This window comes from Chrysemys picta, chromosome 20, assembly GCF_011386835.1.
Source record: "Chrysemys picta bellii isolate R12L10 chromosome 20, ASM1138683v2, whole genome shotgun sequence".
NCBI classification, from domain to species: Eukaryota; Metazoa; Chordata; order Testudines; family Emydidae; genus Chrysemys; species Chrysemys picta.
Window position 1 is genome coordinate 18,893,135 of NC_088810.1, and position 19,196 is coordinate 18,912,330.

Here is a 19,196-nt window from a genome sequence, read left to right on the forward strand (position 1 = left end):
TAAGTCGATCTAAGATTAGTGTAGCTGAAGTCGACTTTTCTCATTGCGTATCTTAGATCTTAGATCGATCCCCCCCCCAGTGTAGACCAGGCCTTTATTTACCCATCTGTAAAAGGTGTCTAATAATACCTTTCTCGTAGATATGTTAATCTTTTTAAAAGATGCTTTAAGGTCCTTATGTTGCCCGTGTGCAAGGCAGTCGCAAATATCAGGACATTGCAGGCCCGCTGTCCATAGGAGAAATCAGTGATATGGATTCTGGGTATATTCTTAGTGCAAATTGTTTATTTTACACTATATACATCCTTGAACAGAGATGATCACAAACAGCATATAGGCGATCCCGTTTCAGGAATTTCAGCCTAAACACTAATACCCATTTCCTAGAAAGCAATTCTGACTTAAGAATTAACTCTAGTTAGAGAGATTAAGGCAGAGAGCAAACCCTCTTGTTGCTTGCCACAGCTCTCCCAAACGAACATCATCACAAAATGTTGGCCCCTTCCAGGGGCGGCGTGGGGCCTGGGTAGGCAGGGAGCCTGCCTTAAAGGTAAGTGCCACCCAGCAGGAGCCCGTACCCCAACCCCCAGCCCCTTCCCAGAGCCAGCACCCCAAACCCCCTCCTGCACGCCAAGCCCCAGCCCTAAGCCCCCTCCCAGAGCCAGCACACCCATCCTCTCCTGCACCCCAACACTCTGCCCCAGCCCTGACCCTAGATTTGTAGAACACAAAATAAGTGCTAAATGGTCTCAATTTAGCTAATGGAGTTTGGGCACTGGGGCCAGAAACCAGTTTGTACCCAAGCTGGGAGGGCACAGATATTTATTTAATGCAGTTGTGCCTTGCAAGTTTCGCGCATACCTGTACCACAGCCATACACAAGGCACCCCTTACGTCAGCTGTCTGCACACGCGTGCACTAGGCAGGACCCTACCCCTGCGTTGGAGACCACATGGGCTAGCCGCGCGCCAAGCCCACAAAGACAGGAAAAGCGCCGCGCCGCGCCGCGCGGGGCAGGGCTCGAAAGAGGCGCACTTTGACGGGCGTCCGGAGGAGCCAATCCCCTCGCCCCGAAGTGAAGCCCTTCTGGGCCAATGGGTGGCGGGGCGTCAACGCTTCCGCGAAGGCGGGGCGTCCGGGAGGGGGCCCCGTGCGCCGTGTCATGGAGGCTCAGTGCGCGAGCGGCCATTGAGGAGGCAGGAGCTGCGTGTTTGTACCAGGGGAGGGGGTGGGGCGGCTGCTGGAGGAGTTCGAGCCCCAACTCTTGCCTCCATTTGCAACAGCGGCGTCGGCCCGGCGGCGCGTCCCTCCCTCGCGGCGCGGGGGCCTCAGGGAGGGGGGGAGATGGAGATGAAGAAGCGCATCACGCTGGAGTTGAGGAATCGGGCCCCGGAGAAGGTGAGGGGACGTGACGCCCCCCGGCTCCCCATTGCTGAACAGCTGATACATCGCCCGGGGGGCAGCCGCCACGTGCGGCCGGGCGCCTCCGCGCTGCGAGGCCGCCGCGTCCCCCCCCCCCCTTTCCCTCCGCCTCGAGCCTCGAAAGGTTCCTGGGGAGGCGGCTTCTGCACCCGCGTAACCCCTGGCTGTTCCGCAGACCGCCGCGGTGTCTCCGCAGCCCTCTCCCGCTGCCCCCCACTCCCACCCCGTGGCCGGCCGTCCAGCCCCGGCAAAGCGAGCGCGGCGCTGGACAAGTGGGGCAGCCCGTGCCTGGGATGGGCCCCCTGCCCCGGGCGATTAGCACGGTCTAAGAGGGTCCTCGGGGTGATCCGAGAGCAGAAATTAACACCCTCCCCCGGCAGCCCCTTCTCGGAGCTGCGGATCGGGGTCGCCCACGTTTGGGGGACTCCCTTCTTAGCTTTTTGCAGGCTAGTTCTCGATTGAAATTAAGGGTGTTTCCCCGTTTGGTGTCAATGCTGGATTTAGAGTGAGAACTTCTTTCTCCTTTCCCCGCCTTCTCTGCTAACTTAACTCTTGTGCACGGGAAAATGTGGGTCACCCACCATGCTTCAGTATCTGTAGGTTTTGGGGAGGTTTTTTACGACCCTTCAAGCTAGAGCTGCTTTTTGGGGCTGATGAACACGTTGGAATCCGTAACTTTTATGATCCCTCTTCTGGTTGCCATCGCTGCCGTGATTTGCCTTATTTATTTTTAACTTCTACTACGTGGATATTGTAAACAGGTCAGAGTTGCACCGAATCCATTTTAGAACTGTCTGGGTACATGACTGATTTCCTGCAGTCCTTTTCCAGTAATCTGCAAGAGGCAGGCAATTTTTATAAAACCTCTTTGTAAAATGCTTTCCCCCCCTTCTTTCTCTTCTGACATTTGGAGCTGTTTATTTTGAATTACATCGTTTTTATTCTCTTCTTTCTCCTTCCCACCCCCTTCCTTCCCTGAGTTTTCAGCTCTGCCCAGTGAGCGCATGATGGGGTAATGGCACCCTCCTCTCTTTTCCTTGAAATCATACTGCTTATAACCGGCCTTCCTAATGGCTAAAGGCAGATAAGGCGATTGCTGTTAGGTCCTGCTCAGTCATCAGAGACAAGATAGGCTTCGCGTTTGTACCTCCACCCACCAAGCAATAAGGTTCGGGTTTGCGAGGTCACGTACAACAGGGTTCGCGTCTCTATGCCCGCCATGCAGCTAGAGTCAGGTAGCTCCTCTAAGTAACTCTGTGATGGGAGTGGACTGGAGGTGTAGAGTGCTGCAGAGAAGGCCAGCCCCTGCCGCTCTAACTGAACTTCAAAACAAAAGTCCAGTGGAAATGGAACCTGCTTATAGTGAAACTTTTTTTGTTTCTTGTATAGCGAAGTAGGATGAAAGTCCTGAAGTGCATTGCAATGTGCAGCTTGCATGTCAAATATTTTTCTTAACGTTTTATTTCCTCTTCAGGCAGATAAAAGCAATTCTAATCATAATGAACCTCTTCTTAAATGGGGGAGCCCAGGGTGTGTGCTTACATTGTAAGATTCAATTGTATATAGATACGTGTGTTCCTATAGATTGTCTGGAACTTCAAACAAAACTATTTAACAGAAGTTTAATGCAGTCATTTTCAGGTGATCATACTCATTTATATATATTGTGTTCTGCATTGGGAAGGATTTTGGTGCACTCTACTTTTTTAGGGGGGGGGTGAGGTACAGTTAATCTCCTATGGTAATTTCATTGACTGCTGTGTGATCAACTTGCAGTCTTCGCTTCCCTGCTGTTGAACTCAGCCAACAAATGATTTGTGGCTCCAACAGATGTTTTTGCATTTAGGTCAGTAAGAATGCTATTGACCAGTATGTCTAGGTGCCCCAAGAGTAAAGTCCAGATAGGTTGATATCTGAAAGTGTTGTTACTTAGTGCCAGGCTGAGAGATTGACCTGATTTACTGTGAATGTAGAAGTGCATAAAAAACATTAGTTGAATAAACAATACATATTTTGATAATTTCTGGACCAGATGTTTTTAAAAGCCTAAATATGCATTTAGATTAGCATAAACATTTAACTGAAGAGACTGGAGTAGCCCCAACAGAATAGTTCCAGTGTTTTATAAAAGATTTGTTTGTTTTTGTTTTTACAGAAAAAACCTCTACACATTTTATTTAAAACAATGTTGAGGCTTTAGCTCAAACTGACAAAAGTAAGACCAAAGCCAAGATGCCACTTGTACTTCCCCTCTCTGTAGTGATGTGAAATAAGGCTCTAAATTTTGTACCTCTTATTTGTCTGTTATCCACCAAAATGACCAATAAGTTGTCAGTCAACAAGTGTGACGTTCTTCACAGCCACCCTTATTTCAAAGCTGAACTTTACATACTAATATTGGACTGGATCCTTTTTTCCCCCCCAGCTAGGACATTTAAAATGTCAGTTTTGTGGGGAAATGTAGTGCCCATGCCTATTATAACCCACAAGAGGGGTATACAAAACAGTAAATGGTATAAAGAAGGTTAATTAGGCAATCTTATTATGAGAAAGGGTAAAGATAAGACATTCTGTGAAATAGAGTAACACATTTAAAACACATAGAAGGAAATACTTTAACGCATAATTAACCTGTGGAACTCACTGCCACAAGATATTGAGGCAAAGAGCTTTAGTAGGATTTGGGAAAGGATTAGGTTCTTTTATGGGTAATGAGAATATCCAGTTAAATTAGTAGAATTAACAAAATTTGGGGATATTAAACGTTCATGCTTCTGGATATAAGCTAACCACTTAAGTGATGGCATTTCCTTTAATGGCATATTATTCCTTAATTGTCCAGTGTGCATGGGGTTCCTTGCACCTTCCTCTGATGCATCTGGTACTGTCCTTTATCTGAAACTGGATACTTTATTTGATGGACCATTGATCTGATCTGGTTTGGCAACTCCTATGTTTCTATCCATATAAAGGCCCACGTGCATCATTTTGGTTGTGTTGTCTGAAGCCATATATTTCTGACCATTTACATGCTAAAGTTTGCCTCTTACATATATTCCTTTTTATATGACCATGCTTCAAACTCGACTACTGCAAGTTTACACTATGTACTTTTTTAGTAGGTTGGCAATGTTAATTGTGGTGACTGTAGGCCTCTGATAACTTCAGTTTTTGCCTAAGTGAAAAATAAAACATGTTGTCTTAATTGGTTAACTCTTCAAGCTGTTGGTTTAGATAAAGTTCAGCATGCTTAATGGTCTTCATTAACCCTAAGAATGACTTTATATTCTGTTTGAAGGTGACAGAGTTGGTGCTTGATAACTGTCGATCCAGCAATGGTGAAATTGAAGGCCTGAATGAGTCATTTAAAGAGCTAGAGTTTCTCAGTATGGCCAATGTAGAACTGACATCACTGGCCAGACTCCCCACCTTAAGTAAGCTCCGAAAGGTATGTATCTTTAGACTTTAAAGGCTGTTAGTCTTTAAGGTGCCACCGGACTTTTGTGGATACAGACTAACACAGCTACCCATCTGATACTTGGTATCTCTAGACTAAAAGTCAGTTCTCTTTTGCCAAATATATACACCTCTTTATGTAAAAATCTTTGGTTAACACAGCTTCTTGTACCCTTTCAGTATTCACAATCACATTTGCGTCATATTGAAATGTCTTACTAAAATGTGTTTGCAGGGCTGTGAAATTATACCGGTTTAAACTTTTCAAGATTTAAAATTGGTGTGGGTATTTTTAAATTATGTTCAAATTATTCTTGTCCAAGAACTCTTGGAACAATAAGTGGCTTATCTATTCAACACTAGAAATTAGTTTCTGATATATCCTTCTCATGATAGAAGCATTTCCATTGATGCTGTGGCTTTTAATTATTTATTTTATTAATAAAATACACCGATAGTATTCATACAAGGTCATTAATGTGTGTACTCTGTCATGTGCATAACTAATTTAAAAATGAGATCTGAGATCCTGAACCTAATTGCTTCAAATTAGAAATTATCCTTTGTAATTTCTGTAAACTTCAAAGTAGTCTTTCAGAGATTGACAATTAACATATGTAACTTGCACCGATTAATGTCTGAGGCAGTGATCAAAAGTACAATATTACAATTTATGATTAGGTTAAAGATATTTCATGTAGTTGAATAGAAAGAGAGGGAGGGGCTGGAGATGAAATATATTAGGTGAAAACCCATCCAGAGGATGAAACATCAGTTCTATTGGAGTAACTGAGAGTTTCACCCATGACTAATGGAACCAGGATTTTGCCCATTATGTCTAAATAAAACCTGTACAAGGATCTAATGTCAGGATTCACTTCCTGCTAAAAAATAAGGTCCCAATCCTGAAAAAATTTAAGCATATGATAAACTAACTGCTAAGTGTGAATAGTCCAGTTGTAGTCAATGGGACCACACAGACTTAAAGTGAAGGATGGGGACCCAAGTATGAAACTTAAATGAATTATTTGGACCAGGCACATAGTAAAGTGCTGTGGAAATAAGTAATATGTTAGGCTTTGGAAATATGTACACATAACAATATAGGTTCCTTTGTTTTTAAGCAAACTTTATTTTATGTAAGTTGTCTGAGGGTTTTATAGGAAGTCAAGTGGTCTTGTGATGCATTTATTGTTCCTAGAATATCAGGGTTGGAAGGGACCTCAGGAGGTCATCTAGTCCAACCCCCTGCTCAAAGCAGGACCAATCCCCAGACAGATTTTTGCCCCAGATTCCTAAATGGCCCCCTCAAGGATTGAACTCACAACCCTGGGTTTAGCAGCCCAATGCTCAAACCACTGAGGTATCCCTCCCCTCAATATTGTTATAATAAAATACAAGCTCTTAATTTCGACAGCAGTGAAACCAGCCATCTAATTATCCAATTTTTGTGTATAATAGTTGGAATTGAGTGACAACATCATTTCAGGAGGCCTGGAAGTCCTGGCAGAAAAATGTCCGAATCTCACATACCTAAATCTAAGTGGCAACAAAATCAAAGATCTTAGCACTGTGGAAGCCCTTGTAAGTATAAAGTAATTTTTTTGGTTTTGTTTTGCTTTTTAAAGAATTGTAAGGCACTGTTAAATATCTAAATTAAAAAAAAAAAGTATCAAATGTTAAAAAAAATAAGAGATCATAATATTGAACACAATAGTATTGGTTGTAAGTGGCTGACAATAGGAATGCCTTAAAAGTGCAATGAATAAATGCAATAAATGGGGTTTAAGCTAGTGTTACATAGGAGATCAGTAAAATACAAAACAATAATGAACTGGGTGGTTTAGCTGCCTGTGTATAGATTCAACAAAACTGAAAGGGGGTATCCAGAGAGCAAAATATTGTTTACTTTTTCCATACTTCAGGTTTTTTTGCCAGTTCAAGTAACACCTGGGTGTTTTCTTTCTAAATTTGTCAGTATCCCAATCAGTCCTGTATTGAATAACTCTGCTGTAATAAATTCATCTCCCATAGTTCAATCAAGATAGCATTTGAAAATTTACTATCGGAAGCTATCCTGTGTTAGCCAGGGCATAGACCAGATCAGAGGTTGTCAAACTGTGGTCTATATTCCATGTAGTGCTGGCTATCTATATATTGCTGATCCTCCTTGGCTTTCAGTTGCTAAAATACACCAAAATAAACTAAAAATACAATAATTACTTGCCTAGTAACTTTTCTGTGTAAGCAATTATAATTGCTACAAGAATGTTAAGTGACTGAGAGTTTCATGGACACCTCCCACTATCTTTTTGAAGAGATGTTCTGCAGTATGGGAAAAGTTTGGGAGTCACTTGTACTAGAACTCTTTTTAAGGTTATCTGCAAGGTCTGTTAGGTGTACCCCGGCTTGCTGCACGCCAGCTGGTGTTATAGACTCTTCCATGGAGCACTACAAGTTCTGTAGTGTGTTTTGATGTAATGACCCCTTTAATTGCAGGATCGGAGCCACTCTTGGGTATTTTAAAAACGGGGGGGGGGGGAAGAAACCCACCTTTATTTCTTCCACATTTATAGGAGAAATAGGTTGATTAGCTCCTAGGGATTGGCTTGTGTGAGTGAGTAGTTTTGTATTTGTGTAGAAATGAGGGGTAAGTTCCACTGAGTAGGTCCAGTGTCTGTCTTAAGTTCTCTCTTCTGCCTTTGCAAGCCACCTCCTGAATAGTTTCACTCTTCTTGTGGAAGATAGCTGTTAAGAAAGCTCATGGATGCAGAGGGACAAGTGATATCTTAGTGACCTTATGGGGGGCTTTTTTAATTATCAGAACAGAGACTTTATACTGAACTCTGTGTGTGTGTGTGTGTGTGTGTGTGTGTGTGTGTGTGTGTGTGTGTGTGTGTGTGTGTGTGTGTATGTATATATATGTATATAATATAAAAAAAGGGGAGTCATTGCAGAGAATGGAGGACCAAGATGGTGACTACAAAGTAAATTGTGTAGCTGAGTACACAGCCTATTATGTTTAGGCTAAGACTTGCAACTTCACAAAGGTTCAAGGTACCAAGTAGTTACTGTGTGTTAACTGGAAGAAAAAGATGAGTACTCTTAATTCTTCATTTTCAGCAAAATCTTAAAAACTTGAAGAGTCTCGACTTGTTCAATTGTGAGATCACAAACCTGGAGGATTACAGAGAAAGCGTTTTTGAGCTGCTTCACCAAATCACATACCTAGATGGATTTGATCAGGAAGATAACGAGGCACCTGACTCAGAAGAGGAGGAAGATGAGGGTAATTTTTCTAAATGTGCTATAGCTAATAACTAAAAATATACTTTACATTATCAATATCTAAAGTTGAGACTAGAGTGACTGACTTCAGTAGCACAATAACATAAGCTACATTTTTGCAGTATAGATCTGTAGCATTCACTCATTCAAATGATGCTTATGCTGAGTTATAATAGGAAGAACTGCACTCAGAACATAGTCAAGAATGTTTTGCAATTCTTGTTAGATGAGAGAGGCTTGTACTTGAGCAAAGATATGATTACATTAAAAGTAATAAGTAAGCGAGCTAGTGGTCATCCATTTTGTTAAAGCTGTTTTGAGGAGGGTTTTCTCACTTCGTATCTGATCTATGTGGAAATTATATTTCAGTAAGCATACTTGTATCACAAGAGTGGGAGTCAATGAACAGGAGGCCTGTGGCAGAGCTAGTATTGGAATCCCCTTGTGACCTCAAGCATCGGTTTTCCTTATTGCTAAAATAGGGATACCACCTTCTTCGTTGCTATTGAGGGCTAATTCATTCATGTTTGTTTATAAATGGTTCTGAAATTAGATGGAAGGCTCTGTAGAAGTGCAAAGTTATTACAATTTCTGCATTGATTTCAATGCAAGCCTTTCTTTAAATACTGTTAGCTTTAGTGATCATGATCCAAAGAGTTATGAAAGACATCTGAAATGTTTGTTTCACATAGAGCTGTCCATGAGTGTCTCCATGCTGCTATTCTGGTGGATTGTACTTCGCTTTAAATTAGATCTGCCCTCATACTTAAATCTGAGTTGTGTGCTTTAAGAGAATGTCACCAAAGAGAAGCTAAATGTGTCAAATGCTCTATTTTGAAAGTGTAAACAAAAGATAAGTAAACCTAATAGTATCTGAAAATCTCTTAATAGACATCAACCAGAAATTTAGTAAATTTAAAAAAAAGTTTAAAAAATAGTTTGATACTAAACCTGTCCTTAAATTCCACCTGCCAGCCTTTGTGGTTCACACTTGCATTTAAAATGTCTTTCCTGTAGCTGCATAAAATACCCTATGCAAAACTGCCTATTTGAGAGAAACTGTCAGAGTGGCTATGTGCTGCTGCAAATGTACAAAATAAAAATTAGATCTCTTCTCTAAACTGTAGGTGTTTCCTGGAACTAATAGGAAATAAAATTCAGTCAAGAGTATTGTGTTAAGCTGGCTGTCCTTTTAAATTTTAGACCTTGATCTACAAGTGACTCTGTGCAGCAGACACCCCTCCTCCCCCTTTTCCTCTGACTTCTCTGAGGATCGCTGCAGGCTTAGGGATCTACAGAAGAGTCACTTGTAAAATCAAAAACCTTGTCCTATCACCCTTGGTATCTAAATGCTTGTTAAGTTATGTTTTATACATTTATAGTCTTCATATATTTTAAATAGTCTCTTTTCTCCAGGATGCTGTCCATTTTTTAAAATTTCCAGAGAAGACCTCTTAACTGAGTTGTCTTAGGTTTTTGGGAAGCATGTAAGATGAGTTTATGAACAAATCATCAAGTTTTAAGCAAGGATATATGGAACTATTTCCTTTCTTTCAGAAGGAGATGAGGATGATGATGAAGATGAGGATGAAGCTGGTCCACCAGGAGAGTATGAAGAGGATGATGATGAAGATGATGGAGGTTCAGATTTGGGGGAGGGTGAAGAAGAGGAGGAGGAAGTGGGCCTTTCATATCTGATGAAAGAGGAGATTCAGGTAAATTTATACTTTTTCAGCTATTCAGTCCAAGAAGTTTTAATTTCACAAACTCTGTTTCTGGGATTTAGGATTTTCATGAGGCTATATGGCTAAACACAAGTGCGTTTTGTAGAAACTGATTCTTATACAATGCTAGATTTATGTAAAGCAACAGACCACTTTAGATTTTGCTGATAAAGTTCTTTCTCTGAAGTATACTGGACCCTCGCTAGAACACGGGATTTGGGATCCATGCGTGGTACCGCGTTAAAATGAATTGCAATTAAAGTAATTAAATTTGGGATCCATGGCCGCGACCGCGTTATATGCGAATTCGCGCTATATAGACACACGTTCTAGCAAGGGTCCGGTGTACTTAGTTGAGCATGAATGTTGCCTATCAACTAAATATCTCTGCATGTCTCTTAAGAATATGGCTTTGATTTTTCTAAACTTTCATCCCACCACCTAAAATGAAAAACGTCTGCAATTTCTGTAAGCTAGAAAAATCAAGACCCTCTCTCCCCTCCCCCATGTTGAAATTGTACACTACTACCAACTAAACTGTCAGATTAGAATATTTTTTGGAGTAAAGTAGGTAACTTTTTTTTTTTATAGACAAAGTGAAGAAGATATCCTTGTTTTTGACTAGGTAGTCTACAGTAGCAACAATAATAGTCAATGCTTCTTTATCTGAGTAACATTAAAATTAAACATGGGGGCGGAATCAAGCTTTTTGTAACTAATCCTATTTTACATGGGGTGGAATTTTTATCCCCTTGGTTCATCTGTAACTCCTCTCAGCATTTCTGCAAAGCTAGTATCAAAATTACCACCTTAATTCAAGGATCTCAGAGACCTTTACAAACATTCACTAACACAAGCTTACTGAGAGAGGCTGGTAAGTTTAGATGTGTGAACTAAGCGCAGGAAGAAGTGAATTGACCTAATCATGGCTACATGAATCAGTGGCAGTTAGCAATAAAACACAGGAATCCTGTCTCTGACAGCTAGACACTTAACCTGTTTTTTTGTATGGAGGAAGTGTATTTATTTTTGTTTCTGTATAGCAGCAGTTCTCACACTCTTGAGACCTTCTGTACCACATTTAGAACCAAAAGTATTTGGAATACCACCTTCATAATTTTTCAGTGTAGTTATAACAGATTCTTATTTTAATACAGGTTGAATCTTTCTAGTTCGGCTCGCTCGGTCCGGCATGATTTTATTTTGTATTTTTTATGCTTTATCTATTTATTTCCTTGTACCAATACAGTAAAACTATGTAACAATACTAACACTTTGTTATGAAGAGAGCTGGTAAGCCTTGGCTAGGCAGCATCACAAGTGTTGTTCCGTTTATTCGCCTCGTTGCGATAAAAATAAAGAGAGACTCGTTTGCTACAATATTGACCTCCCGTCGTTCGGCAAATTCTCTGATTAGGTACTGGTCAGGTCCCAAGGGTGCCGGACTAGAGAGGTTCAACCTATATTATTCTTCAAACCAACCTGCATTCCACATGACTGTTGTGCATGTACCACCAGTGATACATACACCACAGTTTGAGAACCCCTGTTCTTTGGTGGTCTTCATTTTATTAATCATAATGAAGTGTTTATAGAACTTTCAGTGCTTTGTATAGTCTTGCAGAATTCTGTAATCTCAATGCTCTGATAAAAGGTTTTGAGGAGGTGATCGCTGAAAGTCACTACCAGAAGGTAGAACTACATTTAATTTGAGGAGTTGAGTAAGAACCTTTTGGAAATTCCTCTGAAGAATGGACAAACAAGGGTTTGGAATGAGAACAGAAATTCTTCAATGTTAAAATCTTCAATGAGTCAGTAGCTTCTCTATACAGTTGCTTTTGGGCGACAAGGAATTACAGCATGCATTAAAAAGGGCTTTAGAGGAGTTGGAAACCATGGTAGCACAACAGAGCTAGATAGTGAGGATGCTTTTTATTTGCTACTGATAGTGGCCTATATTGAGCATGCAGTTCGGGAAGTCCAAGCTGGTCAGATTTTTATCATATTTTGGAAAGCATAAATGAGGGCTAGAATCAGCCAAATTATATGCCATTTAAACCAGACCTTGAAATAAGCAGTCTAATTCAAAGCTTCCCTTATAAATTCAGCAAGAGCCTGTCTTAAATTTGTTTTGTGTTTAAAGACAAAATTATAGATACAATTTTAACTGTAATGCCTTCAAATTTTTACCAGATGGTGTAATGTAATTAATGTGTATAACATTAGCAGTTACTGCTTTAGTAAATAAGGTTCAGTTTTTCATCGAATCTTGCTGTACTGCAGAGATCTCACAACGTTGTGTGATCTTGTCTGGGGTTTGCAGTAACAAGTTGGTCCAATTTAAGCCAGTTTGCCAACTGCAAATCTGAAAGAGCAACTTGCTTCTCATTGTTTATAAACAACTCTGACATTTACTGTATTTTTTTTATTGACATTAGTAGCAAAAAATTAGATCTGTTCCTAGTTCATCTTTTCTTGCTGCCGTAATTTCTCCATATTTTTCACAATCCTCTATTTCTGTAACATTTTGATAAAAGCTCATTCGTTGTACTGTCTTACAAAATGACACATTAAGGAAGTTCCTGATGGCATCACAAAGGACTGATAAGTGGGAAGTAACGAAAAAACTCAGACTACAGGCCAAATTCTGATTTTATATATCTGTGCAACCCAGTAAAGTCCAATATAGAGAAGAATTTGGCCTCCTGTCTTCATACAGCTGTATAGTAATAAACTGAAAGAAAGTAAATACAGAATGTGATCACTAAACAGAATAAGTTCTTTGTTCAGTTTTCTCTAAAGTATAGGCTGCTTAAACTAACCCTAGGTATACTGCAATTTTTAAAAATCTGATTAAATATTTCATATTGTGAAGGATGAAGAAGATGACGATGACTATGTTGAAGAAAGAGGTGATGAGGAAGAAGGTAAGTTTCACTGTGAAAGTAGCATGTTTCAGAACCTTTCTGAATTGATTCTTTCAACTTCTGTAATTTAGGAGGTTGAGACTAGAAATTATGTCTGTCTAGCTGGTCTGTTTGAAGGTATGTAAACACAGGGAAAGAAGGTATCCTGATATGGGGTTATGAAAGATTTCAAAAGTTAGGCATTTAGCATATGAAGCAATGCACGGCTGCTCAGCTATCTCTTCTCCCTTAACCAGTATATCTTAACACTTAACTTTTGAGTGAAAGTGAACAAAAACAATTTTCTAAGCATTTTTATAGAAATATTTTAGTGTCCTGAAGCGTATAAGGGGAAAGTTGCCAAGGGAGCTACAGAAATCTAACTTCCTAAGGTGGGGATGTTGCATGAACTTTGTAAACTTCATTTATCGCAGGTTTAAAAGAGGTTCATTAATAATGCATCAGAAGTGTCTGAATTCCCTGGTTAGGGCTTAAAAGCAGCACTTTTGGGATCCCTTGCAAAGCCCTCCGACCCCTCCCACCCCCATGGCATCTGCATAAAATATTTTAAGAAGGTGTCATTTAAGAAAAAACAAAAAACAATGTCCTGTTTAAGGGCTGCATTCCCATTAGATGGGGGAAAAAATCCAACTAGTCTCTTTCAGTAGCTTCTTAAAGAGTTTAAGTGAAATTCCATACATTACTGTCTTCTGTAGTTCCTATAAATATAGACAAAGGCTTGGAAATAGATGTCTGAGGGAAAAGAGTTCTGTTTGACTTAATCTCGAGACCTAAGAACGTTGAGAATATAAACAAGCAAAGTGACGAGCTGCCTGGTAACTAACAAAAATAAAGGAAATTCATCCTACTTGGAGAATATATTGGTACGAAGTGTATTGCTAGTATCAAGGAATAGTGGCATGTCCTATTGTTAGAGGGAATGATCTTAAACTCTGTCTGAGAATATTGAGTTCTCTTTGCATGGTACCAATGGGATACTTCTGTATATTCATGCATACAATAAGTATGAAAAGAATCAACGAGAAATTGGGTAAGCCTTACACTTAATAGGCAAAGGCTACAAACAAACTGCCAATCAAATGGCAAATATACAAAAGTGGTGGCAAAAAAAAAAACGTGCAAAAAAGAAAAACTTTGGATTATACCCTTCCCTCCCTTTAGAGTGTCTGTTTATATGTTTATAAAATGCCCAGCATGTTTTTGAATACTAGATTAATAATAATAATTGTTCTGTTAGTGGCAGTAGTGTAATCCTGCTACTGTGTAGTAAACATCTACATACTGTGATGGGTTGGGTGAGTTACTTATGTGGTTCTGCTCATTTTCAGTAAGGACTGGCCAGATTTAGAGAGATTTACAGGGTGAAAAGAGTTTTTGTGTAGCCCTTTGAAGCCAATTTCTATATTAAATGTAGACTAGTAGACAAATGCTTGATTGCATTAGTAGACTTTTGTTCTACACGCTTGGCTTAACTGAATACCTCTTTGGAGATTTGTAATCTGGATTTTAAAATCACCGATATTGAACTATGCAGTGTTGTAGCCATGTTGGTCCCAGGATATTAGAGAAAGGTGGGTGAGGTAATATCTTGTATTGGATCAACTTCTGTTGGTGAGAGAGATGAGTTTTCAAGCTTACCCAGAGCTCTTCAGGTCTGGAAAACGTACTCAGAGTGTCACAGCTAAATACAAGATGGAACAGATTGTTTAGTATAAGTAGCTAATGTACATTTCAAGGGACATTCAAGACGCATTCAAGGTGTTAACAATCCACTTCGTCTTATTTACCGTGACAGTAAAGCAGTCTGTGAGGATGTTTAAATGGCCAGAAAATGATTGCCTGAGAATGTCAAATCTTAATTTTTTTAAATTGCATTTCATATTTTGGCCACAAGAGTGCATAATAGGCCACTGGGATTAATTATTGCCATATTTCCTATATGAAACTGTTGAAAATTAAGAAAAGTAGGTTAGTAAGCAAAATCAGGTTAAACGTGTCTTCTCTCCATTTTAAATCTCTATATAATCTGGTTTACTGAATATATATATATATATATATATATATATATATATATATATATATATATATATTATACCGTATATTCTCATTCATTAGCCCGTTCGTTTATAAGTGGACCCCCCAAGATGGATAGGTAAAAATAGCAAAAACCCTTTCATAAGCCGACCCTATATTTCAGGGGTTGGCAAACTGTGGCTCCTGGCCCATTAGGGTAAGCCGCTAGCGGGCCTGGACATTTTGTTTACCTGGAGTGTTCACAGGCACGGAGCCCCTTAGCTCCCAGTGGCCACGGTTTGCTGTTCCCAGCCAATGAGAGTTGTGGGAAGTGGCGCCCATTGGCTGGGAACAGCAAACCGTGGCCCCAGGGAGCTGAGGGGCTCCATACCTGCAGATGCTCCAGGTAAACAAAACGACAATGTATTAGATATTCAATTCAATGATTCCATAGAGTTTAAAATCATCAAATTTTGGTGTAGATCCATTTATACGCCGATCCCCGCTCTTTGATGCATCACTTTTTTACCAAAAATATTCAGCTTATGAACGAGTATGTACGGTAACTTACAGTCTAGACATGAAAGGATTCAGATGTACATCATATTGAAGAATAACCTGTTTCCAATATGAAATGTATGTACAGTTTGAATGTTCAGCTTAACAGCTTCTCGCTTGAGTTACTCAGAATAAATAAGAAACTGGTTGTTTCAAAAAATCCATCAGTAGCATAAAGATGTATAGTAATGAGTGCATATAAGAAGAAAAAAGATAATTTGAAGTAGTCTGCTAGTTTTTATAGCTAAGAGCACAACACATGTTAATTTCTTGATGTTTAAATTGAGTGTAATCAAATATATACAAACTTTTTTCTCAGCAGAGGGTGTCCAAGGGGAGAAGAGGAAACGAGATCCTGAAGATGAGGGCGAGGAAGAGGATGATTAAGTCACTATAGAAATAAATAGGACCAGACTCTTTAAGTTACAGAATACGCAATAGTGATCATGCAGATCTGTATGTCTCCATGTACCATAGATGTCCTTACAGAAGATAACATGTTAACTTTTTATAGGAAAGGTGTGGTTTTACTATTTTTGCCCTTTTTATCATTCCAAATAAGATGTAATAGCCTGGTAGTGAACATATGTAGAAAACAACTTTCAACCTTATAATCACTGAACCCATTGTCAAGTTTTCCCCTAGCATTTTATTTGGACTTCTTTTGTTTTATACAAGCTTGCAGTGTTTGTCATTATTAGTCCACAATTTAAAAAGACAGACTTTTACATGGGTTTAGTATGGTGAATTTCATGTAAGATTTTAAAGTTATATATAAACTGAAATCAAAGATGCTGTAATGTGATAAAGTCAACAGTCTATTTCAAATGAAAAGTTGGTTATATCCAATTGAGCTGACCACAGGTCCTACTTGGAATCAACTTGATTATTTTAACTTAAAAAAAAAAAAAGTGACCTGTGAATTATTTTTTTGGGGGGAGGGAAGGAAGCTTATGCCCTCTTTTACTATGTTATTACTTGTGAGGAAGGCCTAAACATGTTTAAGGCCTAGTTTTCCCTGTTTATTCTGAATTTCAACTGTGCTTGGAGGACTTGTTGGATATGTTTGAGGATGTATATTAGCTCTCATGCTTTAATTGAAGTGGTGGAGATGTGGCATCCTTAACAAAGGCTTTCTTCAAAATGTTTAGTCATTGAAGTTAAATAGGTATTTCAAACAAACTAAAAAACAATCCAAAGTTTTTAACAGTCTAACCAAAACTCCTTTTCTCTGCTACTTGCTTAACTTTCATTCACTTGGCTCGTTATGTTGTCATTTCATTAGTTCCCCAATTATCAGTCTTTGAGGTGAGACAGGACCTCAATTTCTAATGTAAAAACAAGCAGGTATCCCCGTCAAACACTCTTCTAAATTAAAAAAAAATAAAAATAAAAAAAAAATTTAAAGCCTTTATAAAGCATAAAAAGGCAAAAAATGAGTGTGAGCTCAATTCTCTCATCTTTGCAGGTCACTTTTTAAATTTTTGTATCTGATTGCAGCTAAATCATTAAAGGCCCTATTTCAACAGTAAATAGTTCTTAGTTTTCTATCTTGGAAAGCTACAGGAACTTGTTCTACTTCACGTAGTCAGTTGCAAGTGCAGAAGATGTGCAGGCCAAGCTTTTCTCTGGCAGACTGTTAATTGTGATTGGCAGATCTTAATAAATTCTGCCCCAATGGCCTCTCTCACTTCCCATTTGAGCCAATGCGAAATAGAAGTTCAGAGACACAGCACTCCTCTTTTGCAGTTGTAATTTGGATTTCAAACAAGGCATCTCAATGCAACACTAACTTGCATTGTTTCAAATAGATACTCAACCAAATATCACACACAGCTTTATTCAAGAGACTCTATTTTTTTATTATATATCTTTCTTGGCTGACAGTAACTGCGATTTAAACTGTGGAAAGATACCAGGGGTATTTCCTGGACCTGTATAGTGGAGTCACCCATATAGCACAGTTACCTGTAAATATTTAATAAGGCATTTCACACACTGGCAGACTTTAAGGCTACATCTACAACGTGAGTTAAGGGTGTGGTTTCCAGCTTGCATACATGTACTTGTGCTAGCTCTCATTGAGCTAGCATGAATATAAATAGTATTTAGCACGGCAGCATGACTTAGCTGTGCTGAGTATGTACCCATAGGGTTCAGGTGGGTTTGTACTCAGCACTGCTAAACCATACTGTTACTGCCTATGCTATTGTCATGCCATGGCTGAACTACTGAGAATCACACTCTTAGCTTGTATAGACACAGCCTATATGTGATACATGATTCCTGAATCAAGTTCAGACAAACCGCATGAGCAAAGAAGTCCACAAAGCCCAATTTCTTGTTGGTTTTCTTCCTTAATAGAGCCTTAAATCATAGTTCATGTGGTTGTAAAGCATAGCCAACTTTTAAAGGCATTTGAATGGAATGTATGAGGCAGTTGGCAAAAGATTTGGAAATATATTGATTAAATGGGTTAAAATTTTAAATGGATATCTGTAAAGACACTAGAAAAGTACTTGGTGAAACAACATTTGCAACCACAATCTAAGTTCCCATGTTTGTTGTATGAATATTAAATGAATTAAAAAACTTAATTAAGTGCACACCCCTTGTTTTGTCATGGAGGCTCTGTGTTCAATGCAGTTGCTTTGTATTCATCTTTACTATCTCAAAGTTTTCCCCCTATATGTTTCTTTGAATGTTAACTTTTTTAGTCTCAGCAAATGATAAAACCTTCCTATTTACAAATATGTACTTAAAAATCTCTCAATATAAAGGTTATACTAGACTGTCTTGTACTGAGGCATACATAAATTGTACTTAAATACAGAGTTAAACTGAAATTAAGAGATTTTTGATGGAAATTACTAAAATTATCAGCAGTCTTGTTTCAGTCAACAAGTCTGCCTTAAATCATCCAATGTTATAAAGATTAAACTATTTAATTATCTTTGGAGGGTTTAGTAGATCCTTCCATAAAACATGCAGGCTTACATTTTTTAAAACAGTTCATAATGTGGTGCATCAGCTGCTGGGGACAAAAGTCTGAGCCTCACATGCAATTGTGACTTTCTAAGTAACTTAGTCTTTTCCACGGTGTTACCATTTTAAATATAATTCCCACACTTTCCAGTCAGCTTGACACGTAACCAAGATAGTACAGCTTTTTTTTAAGGTAACACATAGAGCCTCCAGATAACTTTTAAAATTTTTTTGCTTGGTGGGTGGTCTTTTCATGCAAATATGTAAGGGTGGGTTTTATATTTTGTAGAGGTTTTTGTCCTATTTTAATGCTCTTTGTATGGCAGTATGTATATAGTGTGTTCAGTTCCTTATCAACCCTTTCCTTAAAAACTTTGAAGTAATTGATTTTGTGCAACTGTGTTTTGAATAAAGCCATGACAGTGTTAAATAAAACAAAACAAAAAAAACCCTGCAGCACTCTTCTGATGACTTTTAGTTGTAACAAAATGTTTCTTTCCCGGTGTGCTGTAAATTTTAAATTAAAGATTTTCAAACTGAATTATTTCAAATAAATTGAAAATGTATTGTTGTATTGGATTAATTTTCTAGCATATAGCTTCCATGCAATAGCTGCATTTTTTTGTTTGTATCAAAGGAATAAGCAGTATTTGCTATTTCCTAGTATTGTTCTCAGTTAATGGAAACTTACACTGTACTTTTTTTGTAACCGCAACTACCTGTCCTTGTAACGTTATCATTGAAGTAATAGCACTTCCCTCAAGTTTTAAAATACATTAAGTGTTGTTCATATGTCAGTCGGGTTATCGTTGGGGGGCGGGAG

At 38.9% G+C, this 19,196-nt stretch overlaps 1 protein-coding gene across 11 annotated transcripts; it reads left to right on the plus strand.

Annotated features, from left to right (window-relative positions):
* The first annotated feature begins 1,109 nt into the window (after positions 1-1,109).
* Positions 1,110-18,944, plus strand: ANP32E (acidic nuclear phosphoprotein 32 family member E). Of its 11 annotated transcripts, none has more exons than XM_005293666.5 (7): positions 1,110-1,398; positions 4,721-4,870; positions 6,340-6,462; positions 8,002-8,167; positions 9,724-9,881; positions 12,766-12,817; positions 15,708-18,944. In XM_005293666.5, the coding sequence occupies exons 1-7, from the start codon at positions 1,345-1,347 to the stop codon at positions 15,773-15,775; spliced, it is 771 nt and encodes a 256-aa protein (XP_005293723.1). In that variant the 5' UTR covers positions 1,110-1,344; the 3' UTR covers positions 15,776-18,944. The 11 variants fall into 11 exon arrangements, with proteins under 11 accessions (XP_005293723.1, XP_005293709.1, XP_065430146.1 ...); XM_005293652.5 differs by having other exon boundaries at positions 1,117-1,398; positions 15,711-18,944; XM_065574074.1 differs by having other exon boundaries at positions 1,127-1,398; positions 9,727-9,881; positions 15,711-18,944.
* Positions 18,945-19,196: the final 252 nt, after the last annotated feature.

Excerpts from the sequence above, each read along its gene's own strand:
- ANP32E (XM_005293666.5), top strand. The coding sequence starts at position 1,345 with ATGGAGATGAAGAAGCGCATCACGCTGGAGTTGAGGAATCGGGCCCCG. Across the intron at positions 1,399-4,720 it reads GGAATCGGGCCCCGGAGAAG|GTGACAGAGTTGGTGCTTGA; the intron begins GTGAGGGGACGT and ends TTCTGTTTGAAG. Across the intron at positions 6,463-8,001 it reads TTAGCACTGTGGAAGCCCTT|CAAAATCTTAAAAACTTGAA; the intron begins GTAAGTATAAAG and ends CTTCATTTTCAG.